Raw genomic sequence first — 27097 nt, 5'->3', positions numbered from 1 at the left:
CAATATCCTTGCCTGTGAAGACATTTTTATGCAATGCAATGATGGCTGCACGCGTTTCTTTGCAGGTCACCATGGTTAACAATGGAAGAAAAATGATTTCAAGCATCACCCTCCTTTTAACATGTCAAGTCTGCCATTCTAACCCAATCAGCATGACATAATGTTCTCCAGCCTTGTGCTCGTCAACATTCTCACCTGAGTTAACAAGACGATTACTGAAATGATCTCAGCAGGTCCTTTAATGACAGCAATGAAATGCAGTGGAAAGGTTTTTTTGGGATTAAGTTAATTTTCATGGCAAATAAGGACTACGCAATTCCTCTGATCTCTCTTCATAACATTCTGGAGTATACGCAAATTGCTATTATAAAAACTTAAGCAGCAACTTTTCCAATTTCTAATAATTATGTAATTCTCAAAACTTTTGGCCACGACTGTATATATCTCAATCATAGTTATTAATGTTGTAAGCTGCTGTTTGAGCTGCGTGCGCTGACCTAAAGTTGATCACCAGCAGACTGAAGAGCTTTATTAACCCTCATAGCTTAACCAAATGCATTCTGTATGAGAAAACTCTGTTTATATACATAAAATAAACACAATATTACAACGTACAATTGCACAAAAGACTGTAAATGTACAAGCAAACATAACTGTGCTAGTCGTGTGCATCCGTTGTGGATTCGCTCTTTCCTTAACAACACACTTCATTATAACATGACAGACTTGCCCTGCACGTTGCAGTTCACTGTATTTTGCTTTTCGAAGCGTTTCCAATGATATTTCAAGCAATTAAAAACCATCATGGTGAACAGTGCGCATCTGAAGTGTCTCTGCAGGAAATAATGCGTTATTTATCGGCTCTAAAATATCGGAAATTATTTTATCGGTTTGATAATGATAGCTGAAAAATGACCATTTATCGGCCGATATCGATATGGTGGCCGATATATCGTGTATCCGTAGTTATGTCTTTTTCAAGCAATTAGCTAAACTTAACCAGCCACTTAACCTATTAAATAAGTCCAATGGCTATAAAGATTAATTGGCTATAAAGATGAAAAGATGAGTACATTTACATTTACAAATTATGAATAGTTTCAACTTTAGATTAGCAACTGCAAAAACATGAACATGATTAATGAATGATTAGAAAAAATGTGTGAATAGGGTAAATTTGTCTTTCAGGACAATTTTTGCCATGACTGCTCAGAAAGGCATTAATGATTAGTAAATGTTTATAAACATTTGCAAAGGATGAATAGATTCCATTTTAGATTGGGTATTGCAAAAACATGAACAATTAATTCATAAACTATTTGTTAACATGTGTAAATGGGTCTACACAACAAACAAAGACCAACAATGAAGATCTTATGAACTGAAATTTGTAAGCATTTCAATTTACATTAATCAAATGTCAATCATTAGGCAATGATGTTCATTAGTAAACATTTAACAATGTGAATGTGAATCTAGATGAACTAATAATCTGTTAAGCATTAGTTAATGTTTGCTAATGAATTATAAATGAAATTTATTATAAAGTGTTACCAAAAAGAACACTCCAGTTACAGCTTTTCGGCAGCAATTGGGTTTTATTGCATCTGGTTCAGCTGAAACTTCATTATAAATAGTTTAATAGATTTGGAAATAAGTACGTACAGGGGTAGATACATTTTCACACAGGCCCAGTTGATATTAAATTTAACTTTTTTCAATAAATAACAATTATAATTTAAAAACTGTATTTTGTGATTACCCAGCCTGCCTTTCTTTTGTTTTAATTTCTGAGATGAACACAAAAACTGAAGAAATCATAATGGTGACACAGTGCTTCATTAATATATAAATACAGTATTTACTGTTTTTTTTCCTGATTTGCTGCTTTGTTTAAAAATTTAGCAACACAACAGGCACGTGGAACCAGGTGTTTGTCCAGCCTTCACCAGAGGAGGAAGTTCACGTTGGTGAAGACCAAGACCCACGTGTAAGAGCGTTTGCTTCTAATATCAATGCTGAAACTGAGGTGTCAAAAATCGTCATTTTGAGTTGTCTTAAACAATGTTTTCTTTTAACAGGAAATATATCTTGATGTACTTTTTTCACCTCTGCGTTTCACAGCCTCAGCCATCATTAAAGCTTTACAGGTAAAAATCTAAATGTACTACAGTTCACTATTAATATGTGTATATAATATAGTACACAATAGATTATTCAACAAGTTCCCAGAAGCCATTTTCTTTAAGTATTCCTCGCAGCAGTTTTTCTTAGCTTAAGCCAGGACTAGGCCATAGTTCAACTAGGATTTCAAAGTAATTTTTATAAACATGCCTTAGAAAAAACATTACTGGTGTGCATCTTGAGACAACACAAAGGGACCGACATATTTCAAGATCAATCAGTGCAAGTTTCTTTCAGTTGAAACAGCTCAGACTTACATTTTATTCAGGGACTAGGCTTAAGCCTTGTCTGTGAAATCAAGGTAAATGTCGGAGCATTTTAGTCTAGTTTTAGTCAATGAAAATGTAGTCCCATTTTTGTCATGCTGTATAATTGTTAAACTGATAAAGAGCTCTTTTTTCTCAAAATAATAACTGTAATGATTGTTGTCATTTGAGAAATTTATCACACCAATAAACACAAAACAAACGAATGTGAACTCATACACATGGTTTTTTATCAAGTGTACTGATTTATTACAGGCTGTTTAATCGTTTCAAAATTAATGTCAAAGACTTAAATATGCACTCACTCTTGTCTACATTATGAAAACTGGTAAAAAGAAATAAAACATATATCATTAATAGTAATTCCAAATTGCAACAATGTTTCTCTATTAACAAAACAGTTGTTGAGTTAATTCAGCAATAATAATCACAAACAATATAGTCGAGATTTCATGACTTAACACAGACTGGCTGAATAACACTTTAATTTCATCTCACATGGAGATCGCTGAACTTCAGCTAACTTGTTTGTCAGTGTTTTCAGATCATCGTTGGTGCTTCCGCAATGAAGCATGTGCACATGTTCCCAGATTGCAAGGGCACGTACAGCAGAATCCAATAATATTATTTCTCTCCTTTTTTTTTGTTGACAAAAATACAAATCTTTTTGTAAAGTTTCAATTTTTTTTAAATACATTTTAGTCTCTTCTTTTATCGTCAATGATATTGCATGTAAATATAGTCACATTTATTGTTTATTGACCTTGTCATCTTGTCATTGGCTCGTATTAGTCATGGGGAAAAAAATGTCAACCATTTTTTGTCATAGTGTTTTACCACAACATTTGTTGAAATCCAGCAGCCAAAACAACTTGTTTTGTCTGACCACCTCCACAAAGACACAGCAAGTTACATCAGGTTTTCCACGTGTCTTAAAAAGTCACATTTATTTCGAACCGTTAATTCCTTTTGTCCAGATCTACAAACGAGGTACAGAGCGATATTCTGACTTGTCATGGGAGGAGCTGAAGAAAGAGGTCACGGTCACAGTGGAAAATGAGGTAAGGTTGTGCTATTTTACCCTTTGTGCTCATTCCTCCTTCATCTGTTTTACCACCTAGCATTGTTTACAGCTTCAGGGCAGCGTGACAGAGTATGAGTTCTGTCAGGAGGACTACCGGCTGCTGCAGGTGGAGTTCTGGTCCAAGTTTTACGCCTGCTGCCTGCAGTACCAGGATGTGCTGTCCACACCACTCGCCCTCCACGTGAGCCCTGCCACAGCCATGGTCTGCATTCTTAAGAAGGTACCAGATCTCAGCCTCATAGCTAGAAGACTTAATTTAGTTGAAGTCCAAAAAGTGTTTCCATTTATGTAGAAGTCATATTAAATCAAAATGATCCCTATTTACTTTGTTGGTACACATTTTGGTTCTTATAACGCCTGTTTCACATATACTCTGTCTGCAGTCCGTGTGCGCTACGTATGTTGTGCTGAAGCAGCATGGACTCATTGTGCTTTCAAACAGGACGAGTTTGCAGTGCGCTACTGATCCGCGTCGGTTTAAGCCACAAAAAAACAACATTTGTCCATTATTTTGATATCAAAGCATTTGACTGCTAGGTTTTTATAATAAGTTGCTGAAACAAGCTGCAGCACATTTAAACACAACATTAGCCTACTTTTCCTGTTAGGATTTCACAAACATTTAAAATTAAAACTCACCACTGACAGAAACAGTCACCTCTCGTGCCTTTTGCATTTAAATCTTTATTACACGCAATCCAACGGGTCTTAAATAACTTTGTTTTTCTGCCTCTATAAAAGTGCATATATAATGTCGCCTTGTTTCTCTTAAGTTGCTCTTTTTCTTGTTTTAAATCAAGCCAAAACTCATGTGTTGCGTGAAACACAGTAGGCTTTAATTCGTATACATTTATTGTGAAATGACTGCATTTCCTTGTCAATCCATGTTCATTTTTACCACTTTAATTCAGTGCGTGCAGCACAGCAAAAATAGACTCTGTACGTAAACGATCATTGCACCGCTGCAGATGCACCGCTCCTGGAAAGGACTGACGGACCGCAACCGCGTGCAGTGTAAACGCTGGAATCCGTTAACATGGGTGCGTAAAAAATTATGCAACGCATACGCACCGCAAACGGAGTATGTGTGAAACGGGCGTAAGTGTTAATAATGTTTCATTAATACATAACTGTTGGTTGTCTAACCAGCCTACTATTCTCATCCATGATTTGATTTGACCAATGTAGTTTAATTACTAATTTATTTATTTGAAGCATTATTCTTTATTTGAAGATGGATCATTTCATTTTTGGTTTTAGGAACCATTTCACTGACCTCTATACATCCTAAAAAAAAATAAGCCCATTTAGCTACAAACACATTGAACAACCTTAGCTAAATGCTGCCACAAATATTAGTACATTTACTAGTCTGCTAAGTCTGTGGTCACTGGGAATCACATTTTCTCAATTAGGACACAGTTACATAAACAAGAATGCAGTGAATATGAATGTAAATTTGGAAAATACAGATTAAAATGTATTAATGCTATTAATAACTATAAATAAAACATGTAAAAAAAATTTAAAGGATGTTCAATTATGTAAAAATTGCATTGAAAAGATCACATGAAAGTGATAAAACAACAAAACTTTGTCTACACTGGACGTGAGTGGTGTGACATGACTAAAGACAAAACGTATTATGAACAAATTTTCTTTCACAGCACTTACATATTTTTGCTCTTTTGTTGATTTTATTGCTTCTGTTCTCCTCATTTGTAAGTCGCTTTGGATAAAAGCATCTGCTAAATGACTAAATGTAAATTTAGATCGTAAAATAATTGTTTAAATGCCAAAAAATCATATTTTTTTGAATGACAGATGTTTTGTTATAGTTTGTGCCTTATATTTAGATCTGACAGTGAAAAAAAATTATGAGAGCTGAAAACTTGGGAGTGAATTAAATGTCATGAGCTGGTGTGATGTGATGTGCTTTGATGTGATTATTAGTACCATCAACATTTTAAAAAGTCCCATTTTGAGCTCTCACCAGTGAGACCAAAAACCTATGGGCCAATGACAGTAATTAAAAAATGTCAAATATCAGCTTTGGTCATAAAGCGGTTGATAGCTAATCTTTTTACTCTACTTTTCTAGGGCTTTGTGTCTTTCTTACTGCCCTGCTTTGCTATTGACCATCTTTACCTGTCCTCGGATGATTACCTGATTTCTGAAGAGGATACTCCAATTGCTGAGGGTAAGAGGGCAATGTCTTGAGAGACTGCTTGTTTGATCTGCTCTGCAATTTTTTTATGACATTAACTGGCCACTTAGTAAAACAACCAGCCGCTGTCGACATGAAGTAATCGAGTCGTATTAACAGTCATTAGTGATGGTCTTTTATTAGATTCAGAAATGAGCCGTGACATCCTGCAGCTCGTTCAGTGTCTCCGCATGGTGAACGAGTCTCTTCCAGAGGACATGGCCTATGAGATGGAGAAAGCCCTTGAGGACCTGCTATCTCCAGAGAAAGTGTCAGAAAAAGTACTGGATGGACTTCTGGCCAGTGACAAGTCAGTATCCCTTAAATGACTGATTTAATGCAGTCACATCAGTAACTGATCAGTTTGATGTCTAAAGTAAAATATTTTCTCCAGTGTGAATTTGATTCAGGACATTGCAAACAAACTGCAAGACATCAACAACCCTATTGTTGCAATAAACATGCTGCTGAGGGAACTGGACCTGGAGACTGATGCAGAGACCGACTCCAGACACACTGGTACAACTTTATATACACCTTAAGTGTTCTGTGGTGTCTGCGTTGTGTAAAACAACCCTCTACGCACACCATGGCTATATAATCGCCATTGGCTAGTACATTTTTCAGTTTACTCGCCAGACTGATATACTATTTTACACACACACTAGTGCTGCAACGACTCGTCGACGTCACCGATTACGTCTACTACAAAAATACGTTGACGTGCGTGAAATGCGTCGACGTGTCACACTGTTTGTTTACATCTAACGCAATGGCATACTGGGAATGGAGAAAGTTGCATTCTATCACAAAAACAGACCACTGCTATCAAAAGTATGGGAATACTTTAAACAGGACAAATAAAATGGCCCTTTGTTCCCTTCACAAAACCGATATGGTGTACCACGGCAGCACAACTGCGATGCGCGAGCACCTCAGAGGAAAACATCTTGGCGCTCTCCGGTGTTACGGTTTAACTGGTTACCATGTGATCTGGTGACCAACTTCCTGGTTCAGGTCTGATATTCTTGCGCTTGCGGCATTTTGGATAGTTGAGATGTTTTTAACTCGATGCGGTGCGGACGCCCCTGGAAAAAACGAGCGCATCGCGACCGCGTCACTTCCATTATGAGCGCGCTTATCGCGCGCCTACATTGGAAATAACGAACTTGAGCACGCAAAAGACGTGATGTGAACGGCCCCTTAAAAGAAAGCGCGCGATAAGTCAACAGTCACAAACCACCGAGCTACCCCGAATCAGCTCCAGATCTCTGGAAACCATGCTAAACCATAGCAGAACCCTTACTACATTTTATGGTTTGTGATGCTAAAGAACATTTCATGACGTCTCAGACAACTGTAAATTTGGGGCTACTATGGTTTAATTATAAACGCCATCATAAACTCATATTTACCATAGTAAAATAATTTTCTTTGCCTGTTTAGTATTTTATACTGTAAAAACTTCAACCACATTGGTTGAAAATGAATAAAGGTTGAAATATTATATTAGAAGTTGTACTTATATATTTTTTTGTAAAGTTATACAAAGGATTCATTAGATAATTAAAAAAAGAATATTAGATTATTTATAGTAATAAAAATAATCGTTAGATTAGTCAACTAATCGAAAAAATAATCGTTAGATTAGTCGACAGAAAAAATAATCATTAGTTGCAGCTCTAACACACACACACAGATATATAAATGTTTCCAATTAGCTTATCTTTGTAAAATGGCACAGCTTCTTAAATCTTAGCTTCTTAATCAGTCACTCAAGCGTTATATTATGGTATTAAGCACAATTTAATGATAGAACTTTAGTGATTAGAACTAAAACTTGGTAACCATGTATGAATGCATATTTGTAATTTTAACTGAACTTAGGACTGGTGGTGATGCTTAAGATATTGTTGGTCAAAAAAAATAGTAATAGATCATAATTATTAAAGATAATTCTACAACTATTTCTACTACCATACTAACAATATACAATGCACTATGGATTGATGAGCTGCTGGGTTCATGAATATTAATCACGTTGTCTCCTTTCGGTCGAACTGATTTGCTGAAATCAAAACAGGGACGGTAATAGATCAGTGCCAGCCAATGAAATTGCCATTTGTGCATTAGCTCCGCCCACTACCGGAGAACAAGCTTATCTTCTGCTTGTTCTAAAAAGCTAACTTATTCTAAATGAACTCCATTATTTTGACAGGAAAATACAACAAACAATATAGTTAACATGTAGCACGTCGATTCAGCGTGGTGAGACTCTTGCTCTCTCCCTTTGCATGTGTAAGAAACAGAGCTATCAGCAAAGCGACGGCGAGTCTTGCACCTTCACAAAGAGTTTGCAGTTCTTCAAATACAGGTGCGCTGTGCGTCCATTGAGATTAATTGAAAAGTATAGATCCCTTGATGGTGAGAGAACGCATATGTCAGTACTTTGCTCAAAAATCTTACTTTTTCGGAATCCATTCTTATCTGTGGCAATATCTTAGTTCAAAATTACTACATTTGATATATTGATAGTGAAGATGGTCTTGATTCGTTAAAGTAAATCATATGATCTCATTTAAATTTTGTCATATGATGTGGTTTAATTTTTTCCTTTCTCTTTGGAGTGTTACAAGCTCCTGGTGCTCACTCAAGGCCGCTGTGCGACACGGTTTCATTGAGAAAGCAAAACTACTTTGTTTATCCTTCCAAAAGAGGACACGACTAGAAATCATGTTTATATCATGTTTATAATGGGTTTTATGTTTATGTCTCGTCGCTCCAGACAGACAGGGCATCACAATATTTTAAGGGGCATAACATTTCCATCACACTCTTGAGGTATTTGGCCAATCAAACCCCCCCGATAGCTCGCCAATGAAAGCACACCTTGCTTTTCAGAGCAACGAGTCTTGTAAAAATTGACGTGTTTCAGAAGGCGGGGCATAGAGGAACAATAATTTTTATATATATATATATATATATATATATAGATAGATAGATAGATAGATAGATCGATCTTTTTTTTTTACCTTAAACCCCATAATTTAATTACACCAAAAAAAAATATATTTTTAGCTGCATCATATGACCCCGTTAAAAATATAGAAGTAAAGTTATTCAATAACATTTTTTTCTGAATGTCTGGATAAGACATGCTGCACAAAAAAGTATTTTTATGTCAAGTTCTATTAATAAAAACAATTATGAATTTAACAATATTTGTAATATATTAAATATTTGTTAATATGTATTATCAAAATGTAGGGCTGTGAATCTTTGGGTAGGATTCGATTCATGATTCATTGTGTTTCAATTAGATTCAAGAATGATTTTTGCAAATTTACAACGATTCAATTTGCTCAATTCTTGAATCGATTTTGCTTTACAATCCTCATAAGGCTGTGGTTCTCTCGGTTGGTTGTGCATCTTTTTCTTCCACACTTTTTTCTTCCACTCAACTTTGTGTTAACATGCTTGGATACAGCGCTCTGTGAACAGCCAGCTTCTTTGTCAATGAATATTTGTGGCTTATCCTCCTTGTGAAGGGTGTCAATTGTCTTTTGGACAACTCAGATCAGCAGTCCTCCCAATGATTGTATTGCCTACTGAACCAAACTAAGACCATTTTGAAGACTCAGAAAAGCTTTGTAGGTATTTTGAGATGATTTAGCTGATTGGCATGTCACCATATTCTAATTTTTTGAGATTGGGTTTTTGTTAAATGTGAGCCAAAATCACAATTAAAAGAACCAAAGACTTAAACTACATCAGTATGTGTGCATTGAATTTATTTAATACATGAGTTTCGCAATTTGAGTTGAATTACTGAAATAGAGTAGTGTATTTTTTAAATAATTTTTTCCTTCGCAGACAAAAGACAGTTGTACATGTTGAGAATGAGTATTAAAGGATAACCCCTTTGGGTTTTTTTTTTAAATACATGTTTGGACCCTTGCTCTGATCAGCACTGATGTTGTGTTTGTTGCAGGTCAGTCTCTGAGAGTGCGCATTAGCCTCTCTCAGCTGTACGGCAGCAGTGTGGCTGCTAGTCTGATCGGTCAAGCTGTGTGTCAGACCGCTATGACCCGAACTCTGCTCTGCAGAGACCTGCTCATCCTGCAGCAGCTGTACCTGCGGATCGGAGATAATGTAAGTAGACACACTCACACATACTTATCTCAGTTAGGCCTGTTTGTGACGTTAAAACTTGAACATCAAAAAATTGTCTTTTAAGGTAGAAACTGTCCATTTGAAAGCAAAAATTGTGCATTTGAATTTATATGTGGCAAGCAATGATTAGCATATTCTATTTAAAATACATTGTTGATAATTATGAGAAAAATTTTTATTTACTTCAGACTTCAAGATATTAATAATGATTTGATTTGAAGAATTAAACAATTGCTATATCAAGGTAAATATTCTGTATTGATAACTTTTTCCATCTTTTTTTCTGGTAATTTTTTTCTAGCTAGTTTTTTAAGGAAAAAAATCCTGATTGAAATGTAACAATAGATAATAAATACCTGATGGGTGTGCTTTTGGCAGCCAGTAAGTAAGCAATTACACTTAAAATGTTGAAATAAGAGGCACCAACTTTAGGTAATTGGATAGATGTGACCATAGAGATAGGAAAAGTTAACATTTTTTAATTTAAAGAAGGATGTGAATCTGGAAAAATGGAGGCAAAGGTTATATTTATCAGAAAGAAGGTCTGATTTTGCTGCTATAAATAAGTAGAAGATGATTAATGTATAGATGGATATATGTTTATATAATTTATGCTTGTGTGTGTACATATAAGTAATAGGACAAATATTGTAACCCTGGATCTATAAATTACTTTGTGTTTTTTTTTTTTTTGTTAGTTTTTTTTTTTTTTTGCTTTTAAGTAAAACATTTTTTTTACTTTGATTCAATTTAACAAATTTTGAGTATAATTTATATTTGAAACACATCAGGTAATTGTACATGTCTAGATATACTGTAAAGACATTGCATTGAGCGTTAAATGTAATTTGAAATATGCTGTGTGATTGTACTCTGTGCAGAATAAACCTAAAAAAAATATAACTGACTTAAAAACATGGTGTTCCCCTAACTGAAAAATAATTCTGTAGAACGGTTTAAATACAGTTGGACTTTTTTTGAAAATATTTAAGTGAAAATATATGTATGTATATACTCTGTACTCTTTTTCTTGATCGTTTGTGCAGGCATTTGTTCCAGGCAGTGCTCAGTTATTGCAGCTGCAGCAAGACTTGATTCCTCGATGCTCTAATCTGCTGTGCACTTATCACCTGCTCAAACAGATGAGCCTGACATTGTCCTCATCCGTTCCACTTGACATACTGTGAGTTCAGACACCCAATCCCAAAAAAATTCAAGTTTAAATTTATATTTAAGCAATGATTCTTATTGCAAATATGTTTATACTATGGTAGGATTGTTATGGTGGCAAAGTTCTTAGTCTTGAACTTAGAAATCAATGTATGTTTCAGAAATAAGGCAACATTTATTACATTTCTTCCAAAGAAATGCTTTATCATAATATGATTATGAGGCTATGTGTTTTTAGAGTGCTGTCGGAAATGAGCAGGACAGAGCTACTTTTCTTGTTTCCCAATAATCCAAACAATTGAAACTTTGTAAATAGTCAGAAAATCCATTTTGAACATAAACATCCATTTATGTTGCTGGGAAATCGAAACTGGTTATTATCAAAACTTCTCTCTATCGGGCGGACATTTCGGCTACCTGAGCAAAAACGTTCTTTATACCAGACCTGTACAACAAAAAAGTGTGCAACTTTTAAATTTAATGTGCTATTTATAATTGATTTGACCCTTGATGCACATTTAAAGTTACTGAAGATTTTTTTTACAGCGCTGCTACCAAGAAATACTTTTTTTTTTTTCAGCGATGAGAAGAGCCAGTGTGTAAAACTTTTGAACAGAAACAAAGAATGTCTTCTCAAGGATTTAAGTTCTCAGATCCGTTTAATCCTAAATAAAATAAAATATATCTTGTTGGTTGATAACACTTTTGAGTCCATGCGTTCGCCTACCAATGGTATGAGAGGTGCAGCACTCACTCTCAACCAAACTAACATTAGTTGCCAGTCAGAATGTTTTGCTTTTATAAAAACAAGATGCACATAATAGTGTTCAATTGCAGACCTGATGAACGGAGAAGCGCGACAAAAAGCTTTTAAAAAAAAATGATAATCTGTTTTAGCACGTAATGTGTTTTAAGCCTAATTAATCTGTTCTAATCTTAATCTGTAAACTTTTTTTAAAAAATGCTATGAATGTTCATGCTCATTTTAAAAATAGAAATGTCATAGGCTCTTACAGCCTTGTGAGCAGTTGATAATAGACTCAGACTGTTATGTTAATAAGTGACATCATTCACTTCACAGGACAGTGTTTTCTCTACTTCCTGTTGGCCTTCTGTAGCTAATCATAGCTCCATGTAGCTGTTTTTATTTTATATTTTTTCTTTATAATCTTTCTTACTATCACTGTCTGTTTGTTTTTTTTTTTTTTTTTTTTTTTTAATTGTAAAATATAACTTAATTCACACCATATTTCTGATATTACCGATCAATCTTATCAGATTAACTTTGATCGTTCACTCTTCCGTGACTGCAGCACACCTGCAAAGCGTTAGCACTCGTTAGCTTGTCATTAGCGTTTTCTTTTCTCCTCTCCTCTCCTCTCTCACGCTGCAGTTTTCCACAAGGTCATCAAACAACCGCAGTGAGAATATTTCATCAAGCACGGTGAGTAATGGCTTCTCCTACAATTGTTATTTGCACCTCTTGCCACATGTACAGTTTATCTATCTCTGTCGCTGATGAGGGATTCACATGTGATAAATGCAGGGAAACAGTTAGGCTGACAGAGAAGATTTCAGAATTAGAGACACGCATCCAAACTTTAATTGAGGACAGTAAGAATGTTAGGGCTCTAGATATGGCTTTGGATGCGTCTAGCTCAGGGATTCCTGTACATTGTCCGGTTCCAGCAGAGCCCCTGCAGCAGGGCAACTGGGTGACGGTGAGGCAGCGTAGTCGTGGGTCAAAACACCGCTCTTCTGTTCCGATCAAAACATTAAACAGGTTCTCCCCACTCAGTGATGCACCCACTGAGAAACCTGATGAAAGTGCTCTAGTTATTGGCGATTCTATTGTACGGAACGTGAATATAGAGACACCAGCCACCATAGTCAAATGTTTACCGGGAGCCAGAGCGCCTGACATCTTGGCAAATTTAAAAGTGCTGGCTAATGCTAAACGTAAATACAGTAAGATTGTTATTCATGCCGGCGCTAATGATGTTCGACTTCGCCAGTCGGAGATCACTAAAAATAACTTTAAAGAGGTGTGTGAACTTGCAAGCACGATGTCAGACACTGTAATATGCTCTGGTCCCCTCCCTGCTTACCGTGGTGATGAGATGCATAGCAGATTGTCATCACTCAATGGCTGGATGTCTAAGTGGTGCCCACAGAATAACATAGGTTATATAGACAATTGGACGAGCTTTTGGGGCAGACCTGACCTGTTTAAAAGAGATGGTCTTCATCCCTCCTGGGGTGGCGCCACTCTTCTGTCTAGAAATATGGCAAATAGTCTTAGTGTTTATACTTGACTAACTGGGGCCCAGGTCAGGAAGCAGACAGACTGGCTAAACCGACCGTCTGCTAGCTGCCTCCCGTCACAGAGGTCAGTTAATTCTCAGCACATAGAGACTCTTTCACCTAGATATCACACTATAGAGACTGTGTCTGTTCCCCGAACTAGAAAATACAAAAAACGTCCAAACCAAGTTAAGGTTAACAATTTAATTGAGGTTCAACAAATAAAAAACAAATGCAATATGGATAAACAAATTATAAAGATTGGCTTATTAAATATCAGATCCATTTCTACGAAAACACTTTTTGTAAATAATATGATAACTGATCATAATATAGATGTGCTCTGCTTGACAGAAACCTGGCTAAAACCTGATGATTACATTATTTTAAATGAGTCCACCCCCCAAGATTATTGTTATAAACACGAGCCGCGTCTAAAAGGCAAAGGGGGAGGAGTTGCTTCAATTTATAATAACGTTTTCAGGATTTCTCAGAGGGCAGGCTTCAAGTATAACTCGTTTGAAGTAATGGTGCTTCATATAACATTATCCAGAGAAACCAATGTTAATGATAAATCCCCTGTTATGTTTGTACTGGCTACTGTATACAGGCCACCAGGGCACCATACAGACTTTATTAAAGAGTTTGGTGATTTTACATCTGAGTTAGTTCTGGCTGCAGATAAAGTTTTAATAGTTGGTGATTTTAATATCCATGTCGATAATGAAAAAGATGTATTGGGATCAGCATTTATAGACATTCTGAACTCTATTGGTGTTAGACAACACGTTTCAGGACCTACTCATTGTCGAAATCATACTCTAGATTTAATACTGTCACATGGAATTGATGTTGATAGTGTTGAAATTATTCAGCCAAGTGATGATATCTCAGATCATTATTTAGTTCTGTGTAAACTTCATATAGCCAAAATTGTAAATTCTACTTCTTGTTACAAGTATCGAAGAACCATCACTTCTACCACAAAAGACTGCTTTTTAAGTTATCTTCCAGATGTATCCGAATTCCTTAGCATATCCAAAACCTCAGAACAACTTGATGATGTAACAGAAACTATGGACTCTCTCTTTTCTAGCACTTTAAATACAGTTGCTCCTTTACGCTTAAGAAAGGTTAAGGTAAACAGTTTGACACCATGGTATAATGAGCATACTCGCACCCTAAAGAGAGCAGCCCGAAAAATGGAGCGCAGCTGGAGGAAAACAAAACTAGAGGTATTTCGTATTGCTTGGCGGGAAAGTAGCATATCCTACCGAAAAGCATTAAAAACTGCTAGATCTGATTACTTTTCTTCTCTTTTAGAAGAAAACAAACATAACCCCAGGTATTTATTCAATACAGTGGCTAAATTAACGAAAAATAAAGCCTCAACAAGTGTTGACATTTCCCAACACCACAGCAGTAATGACTTTATGAACTACTTTACTTCTAAAATCGATACTATTAGAGATAAAATTGCAGCCATTCAGCCGTCAGCTACAGTTTCGCATCAGACAGTGCACTATAGACCCCCTGAGGAACAGTTCCACTCATTCTCTACTATAGGAGAGGAAGAATTGTATAAACTTGTTAAATCATCTAAACTTACAACATGTATGTTAGACCCTATACCATCTAAGCTCTTAAAAGAGGTGCTTCCAGAAGTCATAGGTCCTCTTCTGACTATTATTAATTCCTCATTGTTATTAGGACATGTCCCCAAAACCTTCAAACTGGCTGTTATTAAGCCTCTCATAAAAAAGCCACAACTTGACCCCAGAGAACTAGTTAATTATAGACCAATCTCGAATCTCCCTTTTCTGTCCAAGATACTAGAAAAGGTGGTATCCTCACAATTATATTCCTTCTTGGAGAAAAATGGTATATGTGAGGATTTCCAGTCAGGATTTAGACCGTATCATAGTACTGAAACTGCTCTCCTTAGAGTTACAAATGATCTGCTCTTATCATCTGATCGTGGGTGTATCTCTCTATTAGTTTTATTGGATCTTAGTGCTGCGTTTGACACAATTGACCACAACATTCTTTTGCATAGACTTGAACACTTTGTTGGCATCAGTGGAAGTGCATTAGCATGGTTTAAATCGTACTTATATGACCGCCATCAGTTCGTAGCAGTGAATGAAGATGTATCATATCAATCACAAGTGCAGTATGGAGTACCTCAAGGCTCAGTTCTAGGGCCGCTACTCTTCACGCTTTATATGTTACCCTTGGGAGATATCATCAGGAAACATGGTGTTAGCTTTCACTGTTATGCTGATGATACGCAGCTCTATATTTCCTCGCAGCCCGGTGAAACACACCAATTTGAAAAACTAATGGAATGCATAGTCGATATAAAAAATTGGATGACGAGTAATTTCTTACTGCTAAATTCAGAAAAAACAGAGGTGTTAATCATAGGGCCTAAAAACTCTACTTGTAATAACCTAGAACACTGTCTAAGACTTGATGGTTGCTCTGTCAATTCTTCGTCATCAGTTAGGAACCTAGGTGTGCTACTTGATCGCAATCTTTCCTTAGAAAGCCACGTTTCTAGCATTTGTAAAACTGCATTTTTCCATCTCAAAAATATATCTAAATTACGGCCTATGCTCTCAATGTCAAATGCAGAAATGTTAATCCATGCATTTATGACTTCAAGGTTAGACTACTGTAATGCTTTATTGGGTGGTTGTTCTGCACGCTTGGTAAACAAACTACAGCTAGTCCAAAATGCAGCAGCAAGAGTTCTTACTAGAACCAGGAAGTATGACCATATTAGCCCGGTCCTGTCCACACTGCACTGGCTCCCTATCAAACATCGTATAGATTTTAAAATATTGCTTATTACTTATAAAGCCCTGAATGGTTTAGCACCTCAGTATTTGAATGAGCTCCTTTTACATTATACTCCGTTACGTCCGCTACGTTCTCAAAACTCAGGCAATTTGATAATACCTAGAATATCAAAATCAACTGCGGGCGGCAGATCCTTTTCCTATTTGGCGCCTAAACTCTGGAATAACCTACCTAACATTGTTCGGGAGGCAGACACACTCTTGCAGTTTAAATCTAGATTAAAGACCCATCTCTTTAACCTGGCATACACAACATACTAATATGCTTTTAATATCCAAATCCGTTAAAGGATTTTTAGGCTGCATTAATTAGGTAAACTGGAACCGGAACACTTCACATAACACCGTACTTTCTACATCATTAGAAGAATGGCATCTACGCTAATATTTGTCTGTTTCTCTCTTGTTCCGAGGTCACCGTGGCCACCAGATCCAGTCTGTGTCCAGATCAGAGGGTCACTGCAGTCACCCGGATCCAGTACGTATCCAGACCAGATGGTGGATCAGCACCTAGAAAGGACCTCTACTGCCCTGAAAGACAGCGGAGACCAGGACAACTAGAGCCCCAGATACAGATCCCCTGTAAAGACCTTGTCTCAGAGGAGCACCAGGACAAGACCACAGGAAACAGATGATTCTTCTGCACAATCTGACTTTGCTGCAGCCTGGAATTGAACTACTGGTTTTCGTCTGGTCAGAGGAGAACTGGCCCCCCAACTGAGCCTGGTTTCTCCCAAGGTTTTTTTCTCCATTCTGTCACCGATGGAGTTTCGGTTCCTTGCCGCTGTCGCCTCTGGCTTGCTTAGTTGGGGTCACTTCATCTACAGCGATATCGTTGACTTGATTGCAAATTAAAACAGACACTATTTCAACTGAACAGAGATGACATCAATGAATTCAATGATGAACTGCCTTTAACTATCATTTTGCATTATTGAGACACTGTTTTCCAAATGAATGTTGTTCAGTGCTTTGGCGCAATGTATTTTGTTTAAAGCACTATATAAATAAAGGTGATTGATTGATTGACTTATGTTATATTCATATGTTGCAGCAATCATACAACCATCAATTTGCTTGGTTTAGGATAGACCTTTCTCTAATGAATTAAACAGTTTGTTATCATACAGATTGAAAGCCTGAACAGTCTCTCTCCCTATCTCTCTTTTTATGTGTGTTGCCATTTCTTCTGGTTTGTCTTTGAGTTATAAAATGGTTACTGTCCTTACTTATTTCATGTGTTATCTATCTCTCTTTAGAAATGCTGATCTTCAGCACCTGTCTGTTTTGGAGCTGTCCGATACCACCACACCTGCATCCAGAAAATCAGGTAAAATAAATGAATTGCCTCAGTATAGACCGTGTATGATGGATGGTGAGAACTCTGATTGTTCACGCTGTGTTGTTTCTCTTCTGTTTCAGTGTTGAATCCTCAAACTGTGGTGGAGTTGTTCTACCAGAATGTGGCCCGTAAAGCCATCATGTCTCAGATCTTCTCCCAGCAGGATGTGGAGGGCAATCAGACCATGTTGCACTGGCCACAAATGGTCTCCAGTGTCCTGACACTACTCTGCCAGTTTCTGTATCTTCTTGATGTGTAATATGCTTGATGTGTAGTATATATAGACTCACAAACCCTTTAGATATAATTGTCTAAAAAATGTTTATCATTCAAGTATTTTGGATTATGCAAGCAGAAACACGCACAGCCACGTATCATCGAAAGCATCTGGGTGAGATGTAATTCATGAGTTCAGTATTTCCCTTAAATCATTTCACTAGCTGGCCCAGCAATCCCAGTTTCCTCTTTCCTGAATGCCTGATGGTAAACTGCCAGTATGCACAACTGCAGGTGAGACACCACTTATTACCTGTCTAATTTCCCAGAAATATGACTTGCTGGATTTTATATTTTTTTATATTATATTTTTTTTAGATTTTTATTTTTTTGTGATTTAATTCCAGTTTTTAATAAGTCAATAGTTTTTGGGATTGTTTTTATTTTAACCCTTGTTTGCATGGTGTATAGCCTACATATATTCATTACAGCCTCACATATTGGGTATGTTGTAGAATACAATTTAAAAAAATTATAATGTCAAAGTAATTAATTTTTTATTAGAATTATTTTTATATTTTTTTCATCCGGGTAATCATAGTAATAATTGATAGGTAATGATAGTCCTCTTGTTGCTTGGGGCTCAGATATATATTGGCCTTCATGTAGTTTTTGACAATGTCCACTTAGTTCAAATTCTCTGGAGTGTCCATTGTAGACATGTCAGTTGGATATTGGTCCAGCACCAATTTTATTATCTGCAGCTGCTGCCGTCTTTATATTAGTCCTCCTTCCTATCTTTGATTTATTTGAATATGAATAAAGACTTCTGGGTGGAAGGTCTTAGCTGACTGGGTTTGTGTATGTCTTATGATTCAAGTACCCCAAAATTTTCTCTTTAAAAGCTTTGGTCAGTTGTTCTTACACACACAGTGAAGGAGAAAAAATAAAGAGGTTGTGACATTGTAGCAGTGAGCACCGAAAATTGTATTATTGTATCTAGTTAACATTCTTCTGGGTCAAATTTCAAATATTACAGTCATGAATTTGTCTCAATTTACTGATAAGTAGAATAACAAAGTCCTTCAGCTTGATTTTATTATGTAGCCTGCAGTTGCTCTACACAATAATAATTTATATATCACTTTATATCACTTACAAATTTTTTTTATTAAATAATATAGTTCTAGTAATGCCTATAAATAATTACATTTTTTGTCATTGTGGCTCTGTCCTCCCAACAGGAATATGTTCGGTTAGTTGGACCCTGGTGCCAGGTGAATGTGGGATCCTATCGTTTTGTTTTGGGTCAATGCTATCTGGCCAGCGGTGAGGGCCAAAAGGTAAGGATATGTGTAACTAGTGGTATGTCGTCTGTCTGTCCAGCCTCCTTTTGTAAGAAAATCTGTGCTTTTTATTAACTAATAATATATCTAGTAGGGCATTTACTCCAGTTTAATCAATTCCTATTTTGGAGAATACATTTGTAATAATTTATTATAGATTCTTAAATCCCAAGAATCATTCTTTTACTCAATGCTTTTTCAGTTAGTGTGTTTACAAAACACTATTATTAGTTGTAGTTTGTCTCACATCCAATAAAATCACAATAAGCTTTGTGCTTTACTTTTGATATGAAGCGGAGTGTCAGCTTTCAAATTCTGTCAATATTCAAGCAATAAAGCATTAAAATAAATAAATCAACAAAAAATTTGTGCTTTGTAATCTGGCGTGACAATGCTTTACCCGCCTCGGTTAGAGTGGCATGTGCGTCATCTCTCCCTCATTACTACTAGTTAAAACATTAAATAAGCAAAAGGTATGTTGAAAGATACAGCACAACTGAACAAAATGTATTATGTCTCATATAGTTGGCATGTGTCAAACTCCACTTGTAAACAAAGTTACAGTACTGTTCTTATTAATGTTGCTATAACAGTCTGTGTTTAGTCTTACTTAGATTACCTTGGCTAGCAGTAAGATCCCATAAATAGATCCTGAAAGTTTTTTCACGTTATTGCCTGAGGTTTTTTTAACCTATACCTTGCGGGCTTTTCCGTCACTGCTCAGGAACACTGATATGATTATGCCAAAAGGCCAGTTGTTCCTTGGGGGCTGAACTTTCTTCAACAGTACAACTTCTCCAGCATGCAGCTTTCAGTGAGTCTCATTTGTGTTGAGGTTGGAGTGTGCTAATATATAGTTTTCTCCATTGGCTAAAGAACTTGTTGTTCTGTGCCTGCACGCGTTTCCACTGACATTTCAGGAGGTCTTTTTAGTGAAGTTCTCAATAGCCGCTTTTCCACCCTCTGGCCAATGTGAGCAGGGCCTTAAAACGGGCCGGGAGGGGCTAATAATAGCCTCGGGCCAGTAGCACAGAGGCCAAAATAGTGCTGCGTTTCCATCGTCAGGCCTGAAGCTCCACTGCGCTTCACTAAAACACACCCTTTACTCTCAGGAACAATGTAATGCAACCCCATTATTTCACCAACAAGAAGTTATTAGAAAAAAGAAATAAAGAAATAAATCCCTGTTACATGCATGATCACAAAAAGAACACTATAACAGCAGACTTTTGTTTACATGCTTTGTTAAATATTTACATTCAAAAGCATCAATGTTTTACTGAAAGTGATACATTGATCATAATTTATCAGACTTGAAAATTTGTCACAGAAATAAATTTATTTATTTATTTCTTTTTAATGCTGAAGCATTATGAAAATACCCTGCTTATTCAGTCGAGACTGTTTCTGTTTATTTGTAGTTAAATACGTAACATTTAGAATTAATTATAATTTCTCTAGTTTTTTTATAAAAGATCCCGAACAAAAAACATTATTATATTTTTATAACATAGACTATGTGGAGCTAAATTCTCCAGACGAGACTTATGACAGATAAAATGTTACTAAATAAATACACGATTGCGATTGAGAATGAGAAGCTGACGTCTGATTTCTTAAAACGGTCACATTTACCATGTTTACTATGGTAATGTTATTACCTTGCGTGCATAGTCTTTTTTATCGCTTATAAATATTTCTGCCTTTTATGGTGATTATAATCCACATCGGATCGGAACGCGTTATTTAAAACACTCGCTGATGACTGAAAGTGAGTTTTGAGCTCAACTCATTTTAAAAAGTTTTTAATGCTGGTGTTATAGCTGTTATCTTTCTGAAATGATCCGCGGTACTGACACTCTCCAGACGCAGAGACACTCCGCCATTGTTCATAATCACTCCCCTAGACCCAGCTGGCATGCTTTATCCCAAGGTTTTCGTCGGGCCAAAAAACCCTGGCCGTTGGCCCTGAGGAAGCACAGACAAGGCATGATCAAGCACCGGAAGTGACAGTGGAAACGCGTCTGGCACGCACTAGCACGCCCGCTTTAAACCCGAGAGTGAAAACTTCCCCAACCCTCTACGGACACCTTGGCAATTGAATCGCTATTGGCTAGTACATTTTTTAGTTTACTCGCCAGACTGATTATATATATACAGGTGCTGGTCATATAATTAAAATATCATCAAAAAGTTTTTCACTAATTTCATTCAAAAAGTGAAACTTGTATATTATATTCATTCATTACAAACAGACTGATATATTTCAAATGTTTATTTCTTTTAATTTTGATGATTATAAGTGACAACTAAGGAAAATCCGAAATTCAGTATCTATTGCGAAAAGGTTCAATATTGAAGACACCTGGTGCCACACTCTAATCAGCTAATTAACTCAAAACACCTGCAAAGACCTTTAAATGGTCTCTTAGTCAAGTTCTGTAGGCTACTCAATAATGGGGAAGACTGCTGACTTGACAGTTGTCCAAAAGAAGACAATTGACAGCTTGCAAAAGGAGGGAAAGCACAAAAGGTCATTGCAAAAGAGACTGGCTGTTCACAGAGCTGTCCAAGCACATTAATAGAGAGGCGAAGGGAAAGAGAAGATGTTGTAGAAAAAGTGTAAAAGCAATAGGGTTACCCGCACCCTCAAAAGAGTTGTGAAACAAAACCTATTCAAAAACGTGGGGCAGATTGACAAAGAGTGGACTGCAGCTGGAGTCAGTGCTTCAAGAACCACTACACACAGTCGTATGCAAGACTTGGGTTTCAGCTGTCGCATTCCTTGTGTCACGCCACTCTTGAACAACAGACAGTGTCAGAAGTGTCTAAAGACAATAAGGACTGGACTGCTGCTGAGTGGTCCAAAGTTCACAGTCATGTTCAAGCTCACAATCCACGTTGCTTGAGATCCAGTGGAAAGTTTCCACAGTCAATGATGGTTTGTGGGGCCATGTTATCTGCTGGTGTTGGTCCACTGTGTTTTCTGAGGTCCAAGGTCAACACAGCCGTATACCAGGAAGTTTTAGAGCACTTCATGCTTCCTCCTGCTGACCACCTTTATGGAGATGCAGATTTCATTTTCCAACAGGACTTGGCTTAACTTATATTTGGCCTCCAACTCAAATACTGGTGAGTAAATCTGAGAATTAATTAGCCATTGGCTAATATTAAACATTTAGTTGCCCAGAGTAAAGATTTAGTCACATATGCGATTGATTTACTACCCATGCTACCCATGTGGGAAGCTTGTGGAGGATTGACATTTTCAGTTATTTCTGAATATAATATGTAAATATGTGATGGGTATTCTTGCAAATTAGCACTTCCATGAAGTTACATGGTTTGTATGTACATGGAACTTTATTCAATATATTGCTTAAAAGCAGGCAGCAGTATTAAACATGAAAAAAAACAACAACAACAAAAAAAAACTTAACTAAAAAGCACAACTTAATTTGCTACTATAAAGCGGCTCTCCACTATGCAGCCATTTTACCTTCAAGGACACAACAGATACATTTTTTTAAATAGAGACTTAGCAAACAGCCATTCCTCTTGCACATTTTGTCCTTCGAAAATAGAAATTATCCAGGATCTTAAATAAGGCACTTTAAATCACTTCCGGGGTGGCATAGCATCCTTTCTGCACGATTAATCGAATGCAATTGTCATGTGCATTTTGTCAGTAAAGCCTGTTCTGTGATCAGCATTTAATCATCATCACATGCTTTCAGATGGAGCAGCATTTACTACACAGAGCTGTAGTCCACTGACAAGTTACACAAAAAATTGCAGATGATTTTATTGCACGATTACGAAGCCATTTGTGTAGCTTCTCAGAGAACATTGACTCTGTGTAGTAATTGCTGCTCCATCTGAAAGTATGTGAAAATACCACATTTAATAACATTTAAACTCCGAACTTACTTCATAACGTCAGTCAAGTGTTTGAAATAAATCCTTGTGAGATGACGTGTCTTCTTAAACTGAATAATAACAATATATTTCATAGTATTTACTGCTGATCACAGAACTGTGCTTCACTGAAGGATAAAAAACAAACGCAGCTATTTCGATTAATCGTGCAGCCCTACTTTCTCCTTTTTCATTTCATTTTGTGAATGCCATTTTGGCACATTTAACTCCTGCTGAAGCTCTAACTTTTGCAGCAGCCCTAGCAACCAAAAAATTGGAGGAAGATATTGAGTATTTCTTCTTCTGAAGATGCCTTTTCTTTCCTTCCATTCCGTTCGCATGTTCGCTTTTGAACATTTGGTTTTGCTGACATTCAGTAAGAAACCGTTTGTTTGGCACCATGATGTCAGACTTTGTACCTCTTCAAGGTAGGCCACCTCGTTGGAGATGAGGCCCATCACAACTGTATTATCCGCAAACTTGATGAAAGAAGTGGAGGTGTGAGTGGACACACAATCGTGTGTAGAGGGGTAAAGCAGCAGGCTTATAACATTCTTGTCGGGCTCCTGTACTCACCCTCACTTCCTCAGGTCTGCATGATAGAAAATCAAGAACCCAGCCACAGAGTGGGGCATTCAGTCCGAGGTTTCTGTGCTTGGACACCAGATTAGCCGCATTTCCACTGTCGGGCCAGTGCTTTAAATGGGCCAAGCAGGGCTAATAGCCTTGGACCTGGAGCACCGAGGCCAAAATAGCACTGCGTTTCCACTGTTGTTGTTGGGGACTATAGTGTTGAAGGCTGAGCTATAATCTACAAACTACAACCTCACATAATTCCCTTTATTGCTGTCATTGTGGGTGAGAGTGGCATGCAAGAGATGCAAGATGCATCCTCAGCAGACCTATTAAGAATTTGAGTGAACTTCACAAGGAATGGACTGAGGCTGGGATCAAAGCACACAGACGTGTCAAGGGATTTGGCTACAGTTGTCATATTCCTCTGGTTAAGCCACTGCTGAACCACAGACAACGTCAGAGGCGTCCAGGGTCCTAGAGTCTGGAGGAAGGGTGGAGTAGCTCATAGCCCAAGTTGCTTGAAGTCCAGTGTTAAGTTTCCACAGTCTGTGATGATTTGAGGTGCAATGTCATCTGCTGATGTTGGTCCACTGTGTTTTTTGAAAACCAAAGTCACTGCACCCAAGAAATTGTCAAGAGGAAAATGAGAAACCAAAAATGCATATGAGCTGAAGGCCACAGTCAAAGAAACCTGGGCTTCCATACACCTCAGCAGTGCCACAAACTGATCACCTCCATGTCACGACGAATTGAGGCAGTAATTAAAGCAAAAAGAGCCCCTACCAAGTATTGAGTACATGTACAGTAAATAAACATAGCTTTCCAGAAGGCCAACAGGTAACTAAAAATGCATTTTTCTATATATGTATATATATATATATATATATATATATATATATATATATATAGGTCTTATGAAGTATTCTAATTTGTTGAGATGGTGAATTGGTGGGGTTTTAGTTAAATGTGAGCCAAAATCATCACAATCAAAAGAACCAAAGACTTAAACTACTGCAGTCTGTGCGCATTTAATTTATTTAATACACAACTTAACTTTTCTGTGACATTCTAATTTATTGAGATGCACCTTTGCATTTTTAAATGTGATTGTTAGTACATTTTACCAATATTTACCATACTTTCAAAATGATAATTTAAAAAACCAGGGCTATAGACTTATAGACTTTAGCTGAAATTTAAACTTAAAACATCTCAAGATAAATAGAGCTGTTCAGCTTGGTAAAGCTTTATTTGGCAGCCACAGTCTAATACATTACCCCTAGATTCAATATGAAACTCTTAATAAAACAAAATACTGGTCATAATCATGCTGAGGCTGTGTAGTTGTAAAAATTCCTTTAAATGCTTATAGCTTCTAAATGTGAATTTTGTCTCTGGTTTGGAGCACACTGCCATATAGATAAATTTAAGACATATTAACACTAACACCCAAAAAAATTTTGTTTTGAATTCATGGGAACTTTAAACTGTAAGCCAGGACAACAGGCACCATATGTGAATTTCTTTTTCTTTATTTTTTTTTTAAATATTTTTTCGTGTTTATGTATGTGCATTGCAGGAAAAAAAAAAGAATTGTTCACAAAATTGTTTCCAGAAGCAGAAAAGTGCTGTCGAATTGTGCCTATTTGCAAATTGTGTTTGCCATGTGTGGATGTTTTTATTTTATTTTAGGCATTGCAGTGTTTCCAAGAAGCAGCCGCTGAGGTGGATAAAGAAGACTTTTTAATGAAACTCACAGGTTCAGACGAAGAGACGGCCACTGCAACCACCCCACGATTACTTTATTACAACAAGGTATGCGTCTGCTAAGATGCACAGACCATGTTAAAATGCTGATTCAGCAATCATAATGGGAATGTAATGATTGTAATTTTTTGAGTTTAGGTTTTGAGGTTATTGGAGGACATTGGTTTGCCAGAGCTTGTGATTAATTTGGCAACACTGGCCATATCTGAAGCTGTCAATGATGAGAGAAGCCAGGTAACAGCTTTGTTTATTTGTTGTTTCAGGAAGATGAATTCATTACATTAATTCAATTATGTAATCCTGGCATGTTGTGTTTTTTTTTTTTTTTTTTTTTTTTTGTCTGATGGAATGTTTGGATTAACCCTAAAATGCATAGCTACCTTTTCCCCTCAGAATGTAAATGTGGGTATAAAATTATATGCATATTATGTATCTCAGTAATTAGAAATATCAGTAACTCTGTAATTGCTGAATAATATAACGAAAGCTATCCATGTATTGTTATATCTTAAACATAATTTGGAGAATATCTTATCTGTTTATTATTGATAATAAACCGACACTTGTATTGTAGGCTGCTCTGTGGACACGTATATTTAAGCATCATCTGGATCTTGGACACAACAGTCAGGCATACGAGGCCCTGACGCAGAACCCTGATTCTAGCAGGTACTGTGCACTGATATATTTTTCTTTAGTTGATGATACACAGGGCAACTTTTTGAGCGATGTTGCTGGGCAATGTTGCCCTCAACAGGCAAACAGGTGAGGGTCAGGAACCGCGACTCATCTAAAGTATTCAGTAGAGTTGGGCTGATAGATGATGCCATTGTCCATCGATGATGGCTGATTGACATCACAATGTTGAGCCCCCCCCCCCCCCCCCCCCCCAAATACCCTAATGGGAATAAATATGAGATGAGAGGAAAATGAACAATTATGTACTTTCTCTCTCAGTTATGTCATTGGGTAATTATACTGTATATAAATTGTGGGCATCAGGGAGCCACTATAATGCCTGGCATTTAAGATATTTTTTTTTATCAACTGAGATTCTCAATCGCACATTTTGTTTATACTATGGAGCGGCAGTACATATCACACATTTTTAAGATAAGATGTTTGTCAGTGGTGCTCAGGATCGGCAAATCATTTGCCATCGTCCTCAGACATCTCTCCGTACTCTGTTTATGTGTTAAGTGAAATTTGATGTACTGTAATGTAACAGACTACCGCTAGCAATCATTGTTTGTTTTCCGTGCCTTTCTGAATACAAGTTCACCCGATGTCATCATCTATCACAGTGTTTCACTGTAGACAACCAATGCCACATCACTCTAGTAACCAGATAAAAAATTTTTTGCCCATTGTCAATTGGAAAGTGCACAAGCAACATTGCTCAAAAAAATTGCCCCATGTATCATCACCTTTAGCCAGTTTAAAATTAAATACTTGACCTCTGTGTTGTTTGTGTCTGCAGGCAGCTGGACTGTCTCCGACAGCTTGTGGTGGTTCTGTGCGAGCGTGCTCAACTTAGGGATCTCGTCCAGTTCTCATTTGTTAATTTACATGATGAGGTATGTCAGAATAGTCACTCATGCATTTAGCAATATATGTTCTTAATACTAAGTAAAATTTGCATATCTTCTAAGCTCTAGGTGCTATTTAAATATTGTAGCAT

At 36.8% G+C, this 27097-nt stretch overlaps 1 protein-coding gene across 2 annotated transcripts in view; it reads left to right on the top strand.

The window, feature by feature from the left end:
• Positions 1–27097, top strand: part of nup160 (nucleoporin 160) — a 79181-nt gene that overhangs the window by 28576 nt on the left and 23508 nt on the right. For both annotated transcript variants that reach the window (XM_026239459.1, XM_026239458.1), the window contains exons 9-25: positions 1906–1990; positions 2082–2150; positions 3428–3511; positions 3584–3754; positions 5635–5734; positions 5885–6050; positions 6135–6259; positions 9732–9892; positions 10960–11096; positions 17511–17581; positions 17674–17833; positions 18034–18103; positions 19054–19152; positions 25342–25464; positions 25555–25650; positions 25991–26085; positions 26897–26993. In XM_026239459.1, the coding sequence (XP_026095244.1) occupies positions 1906–1990; positions 2082–2150; positions 3428–3511; positions 3584–3754; positions 5635–5734; positions 5885–6050; positions 6135–6259; positions 9732–9892; positions 10960–11096; positions 17511–17581; positions 17674–17833; positions 18034–18103; positions 19054–19152; positions 25342–25464; positions 25555–25650; positions 25991–26085; positions 26897–26993 (1909 nt within the window). The remainder of the gene's footprint in view (positions 1–1905; positions 1991–2081; positions 2151–3427; positions 3512–3583; positions 3755–5634; positions 5735–5884; positions 6051–6134; positions 6260–9731; positions 9893–10959; positions 11097–17510; positions 17582–17673; positions 17834–18033; positions 18104–19053; positions 19153–25341; positions 25465–25554; positions 25651–25990; positions 26086–26896; positions 26994–27097) is intronic.

Source organism: Carassius auratus, chromosome 50 (assembly GCF_003368295.1).
Source record: "Carassius auratus strain Wakin chromosome 50, ASM336829v1, whole genome shotgun sequence".
In the NCBI taxonomy this organism is placed as follows: domain Eukaryota; kingdom Metazoa; phylum Chordata; class Actinopteri; order Cypriniformes; family Cyprinidae; genus Carassius; species Carassius auratus.
This window is presented reverse-complemented; position numbering and strand designations above follow the sequence as displayed.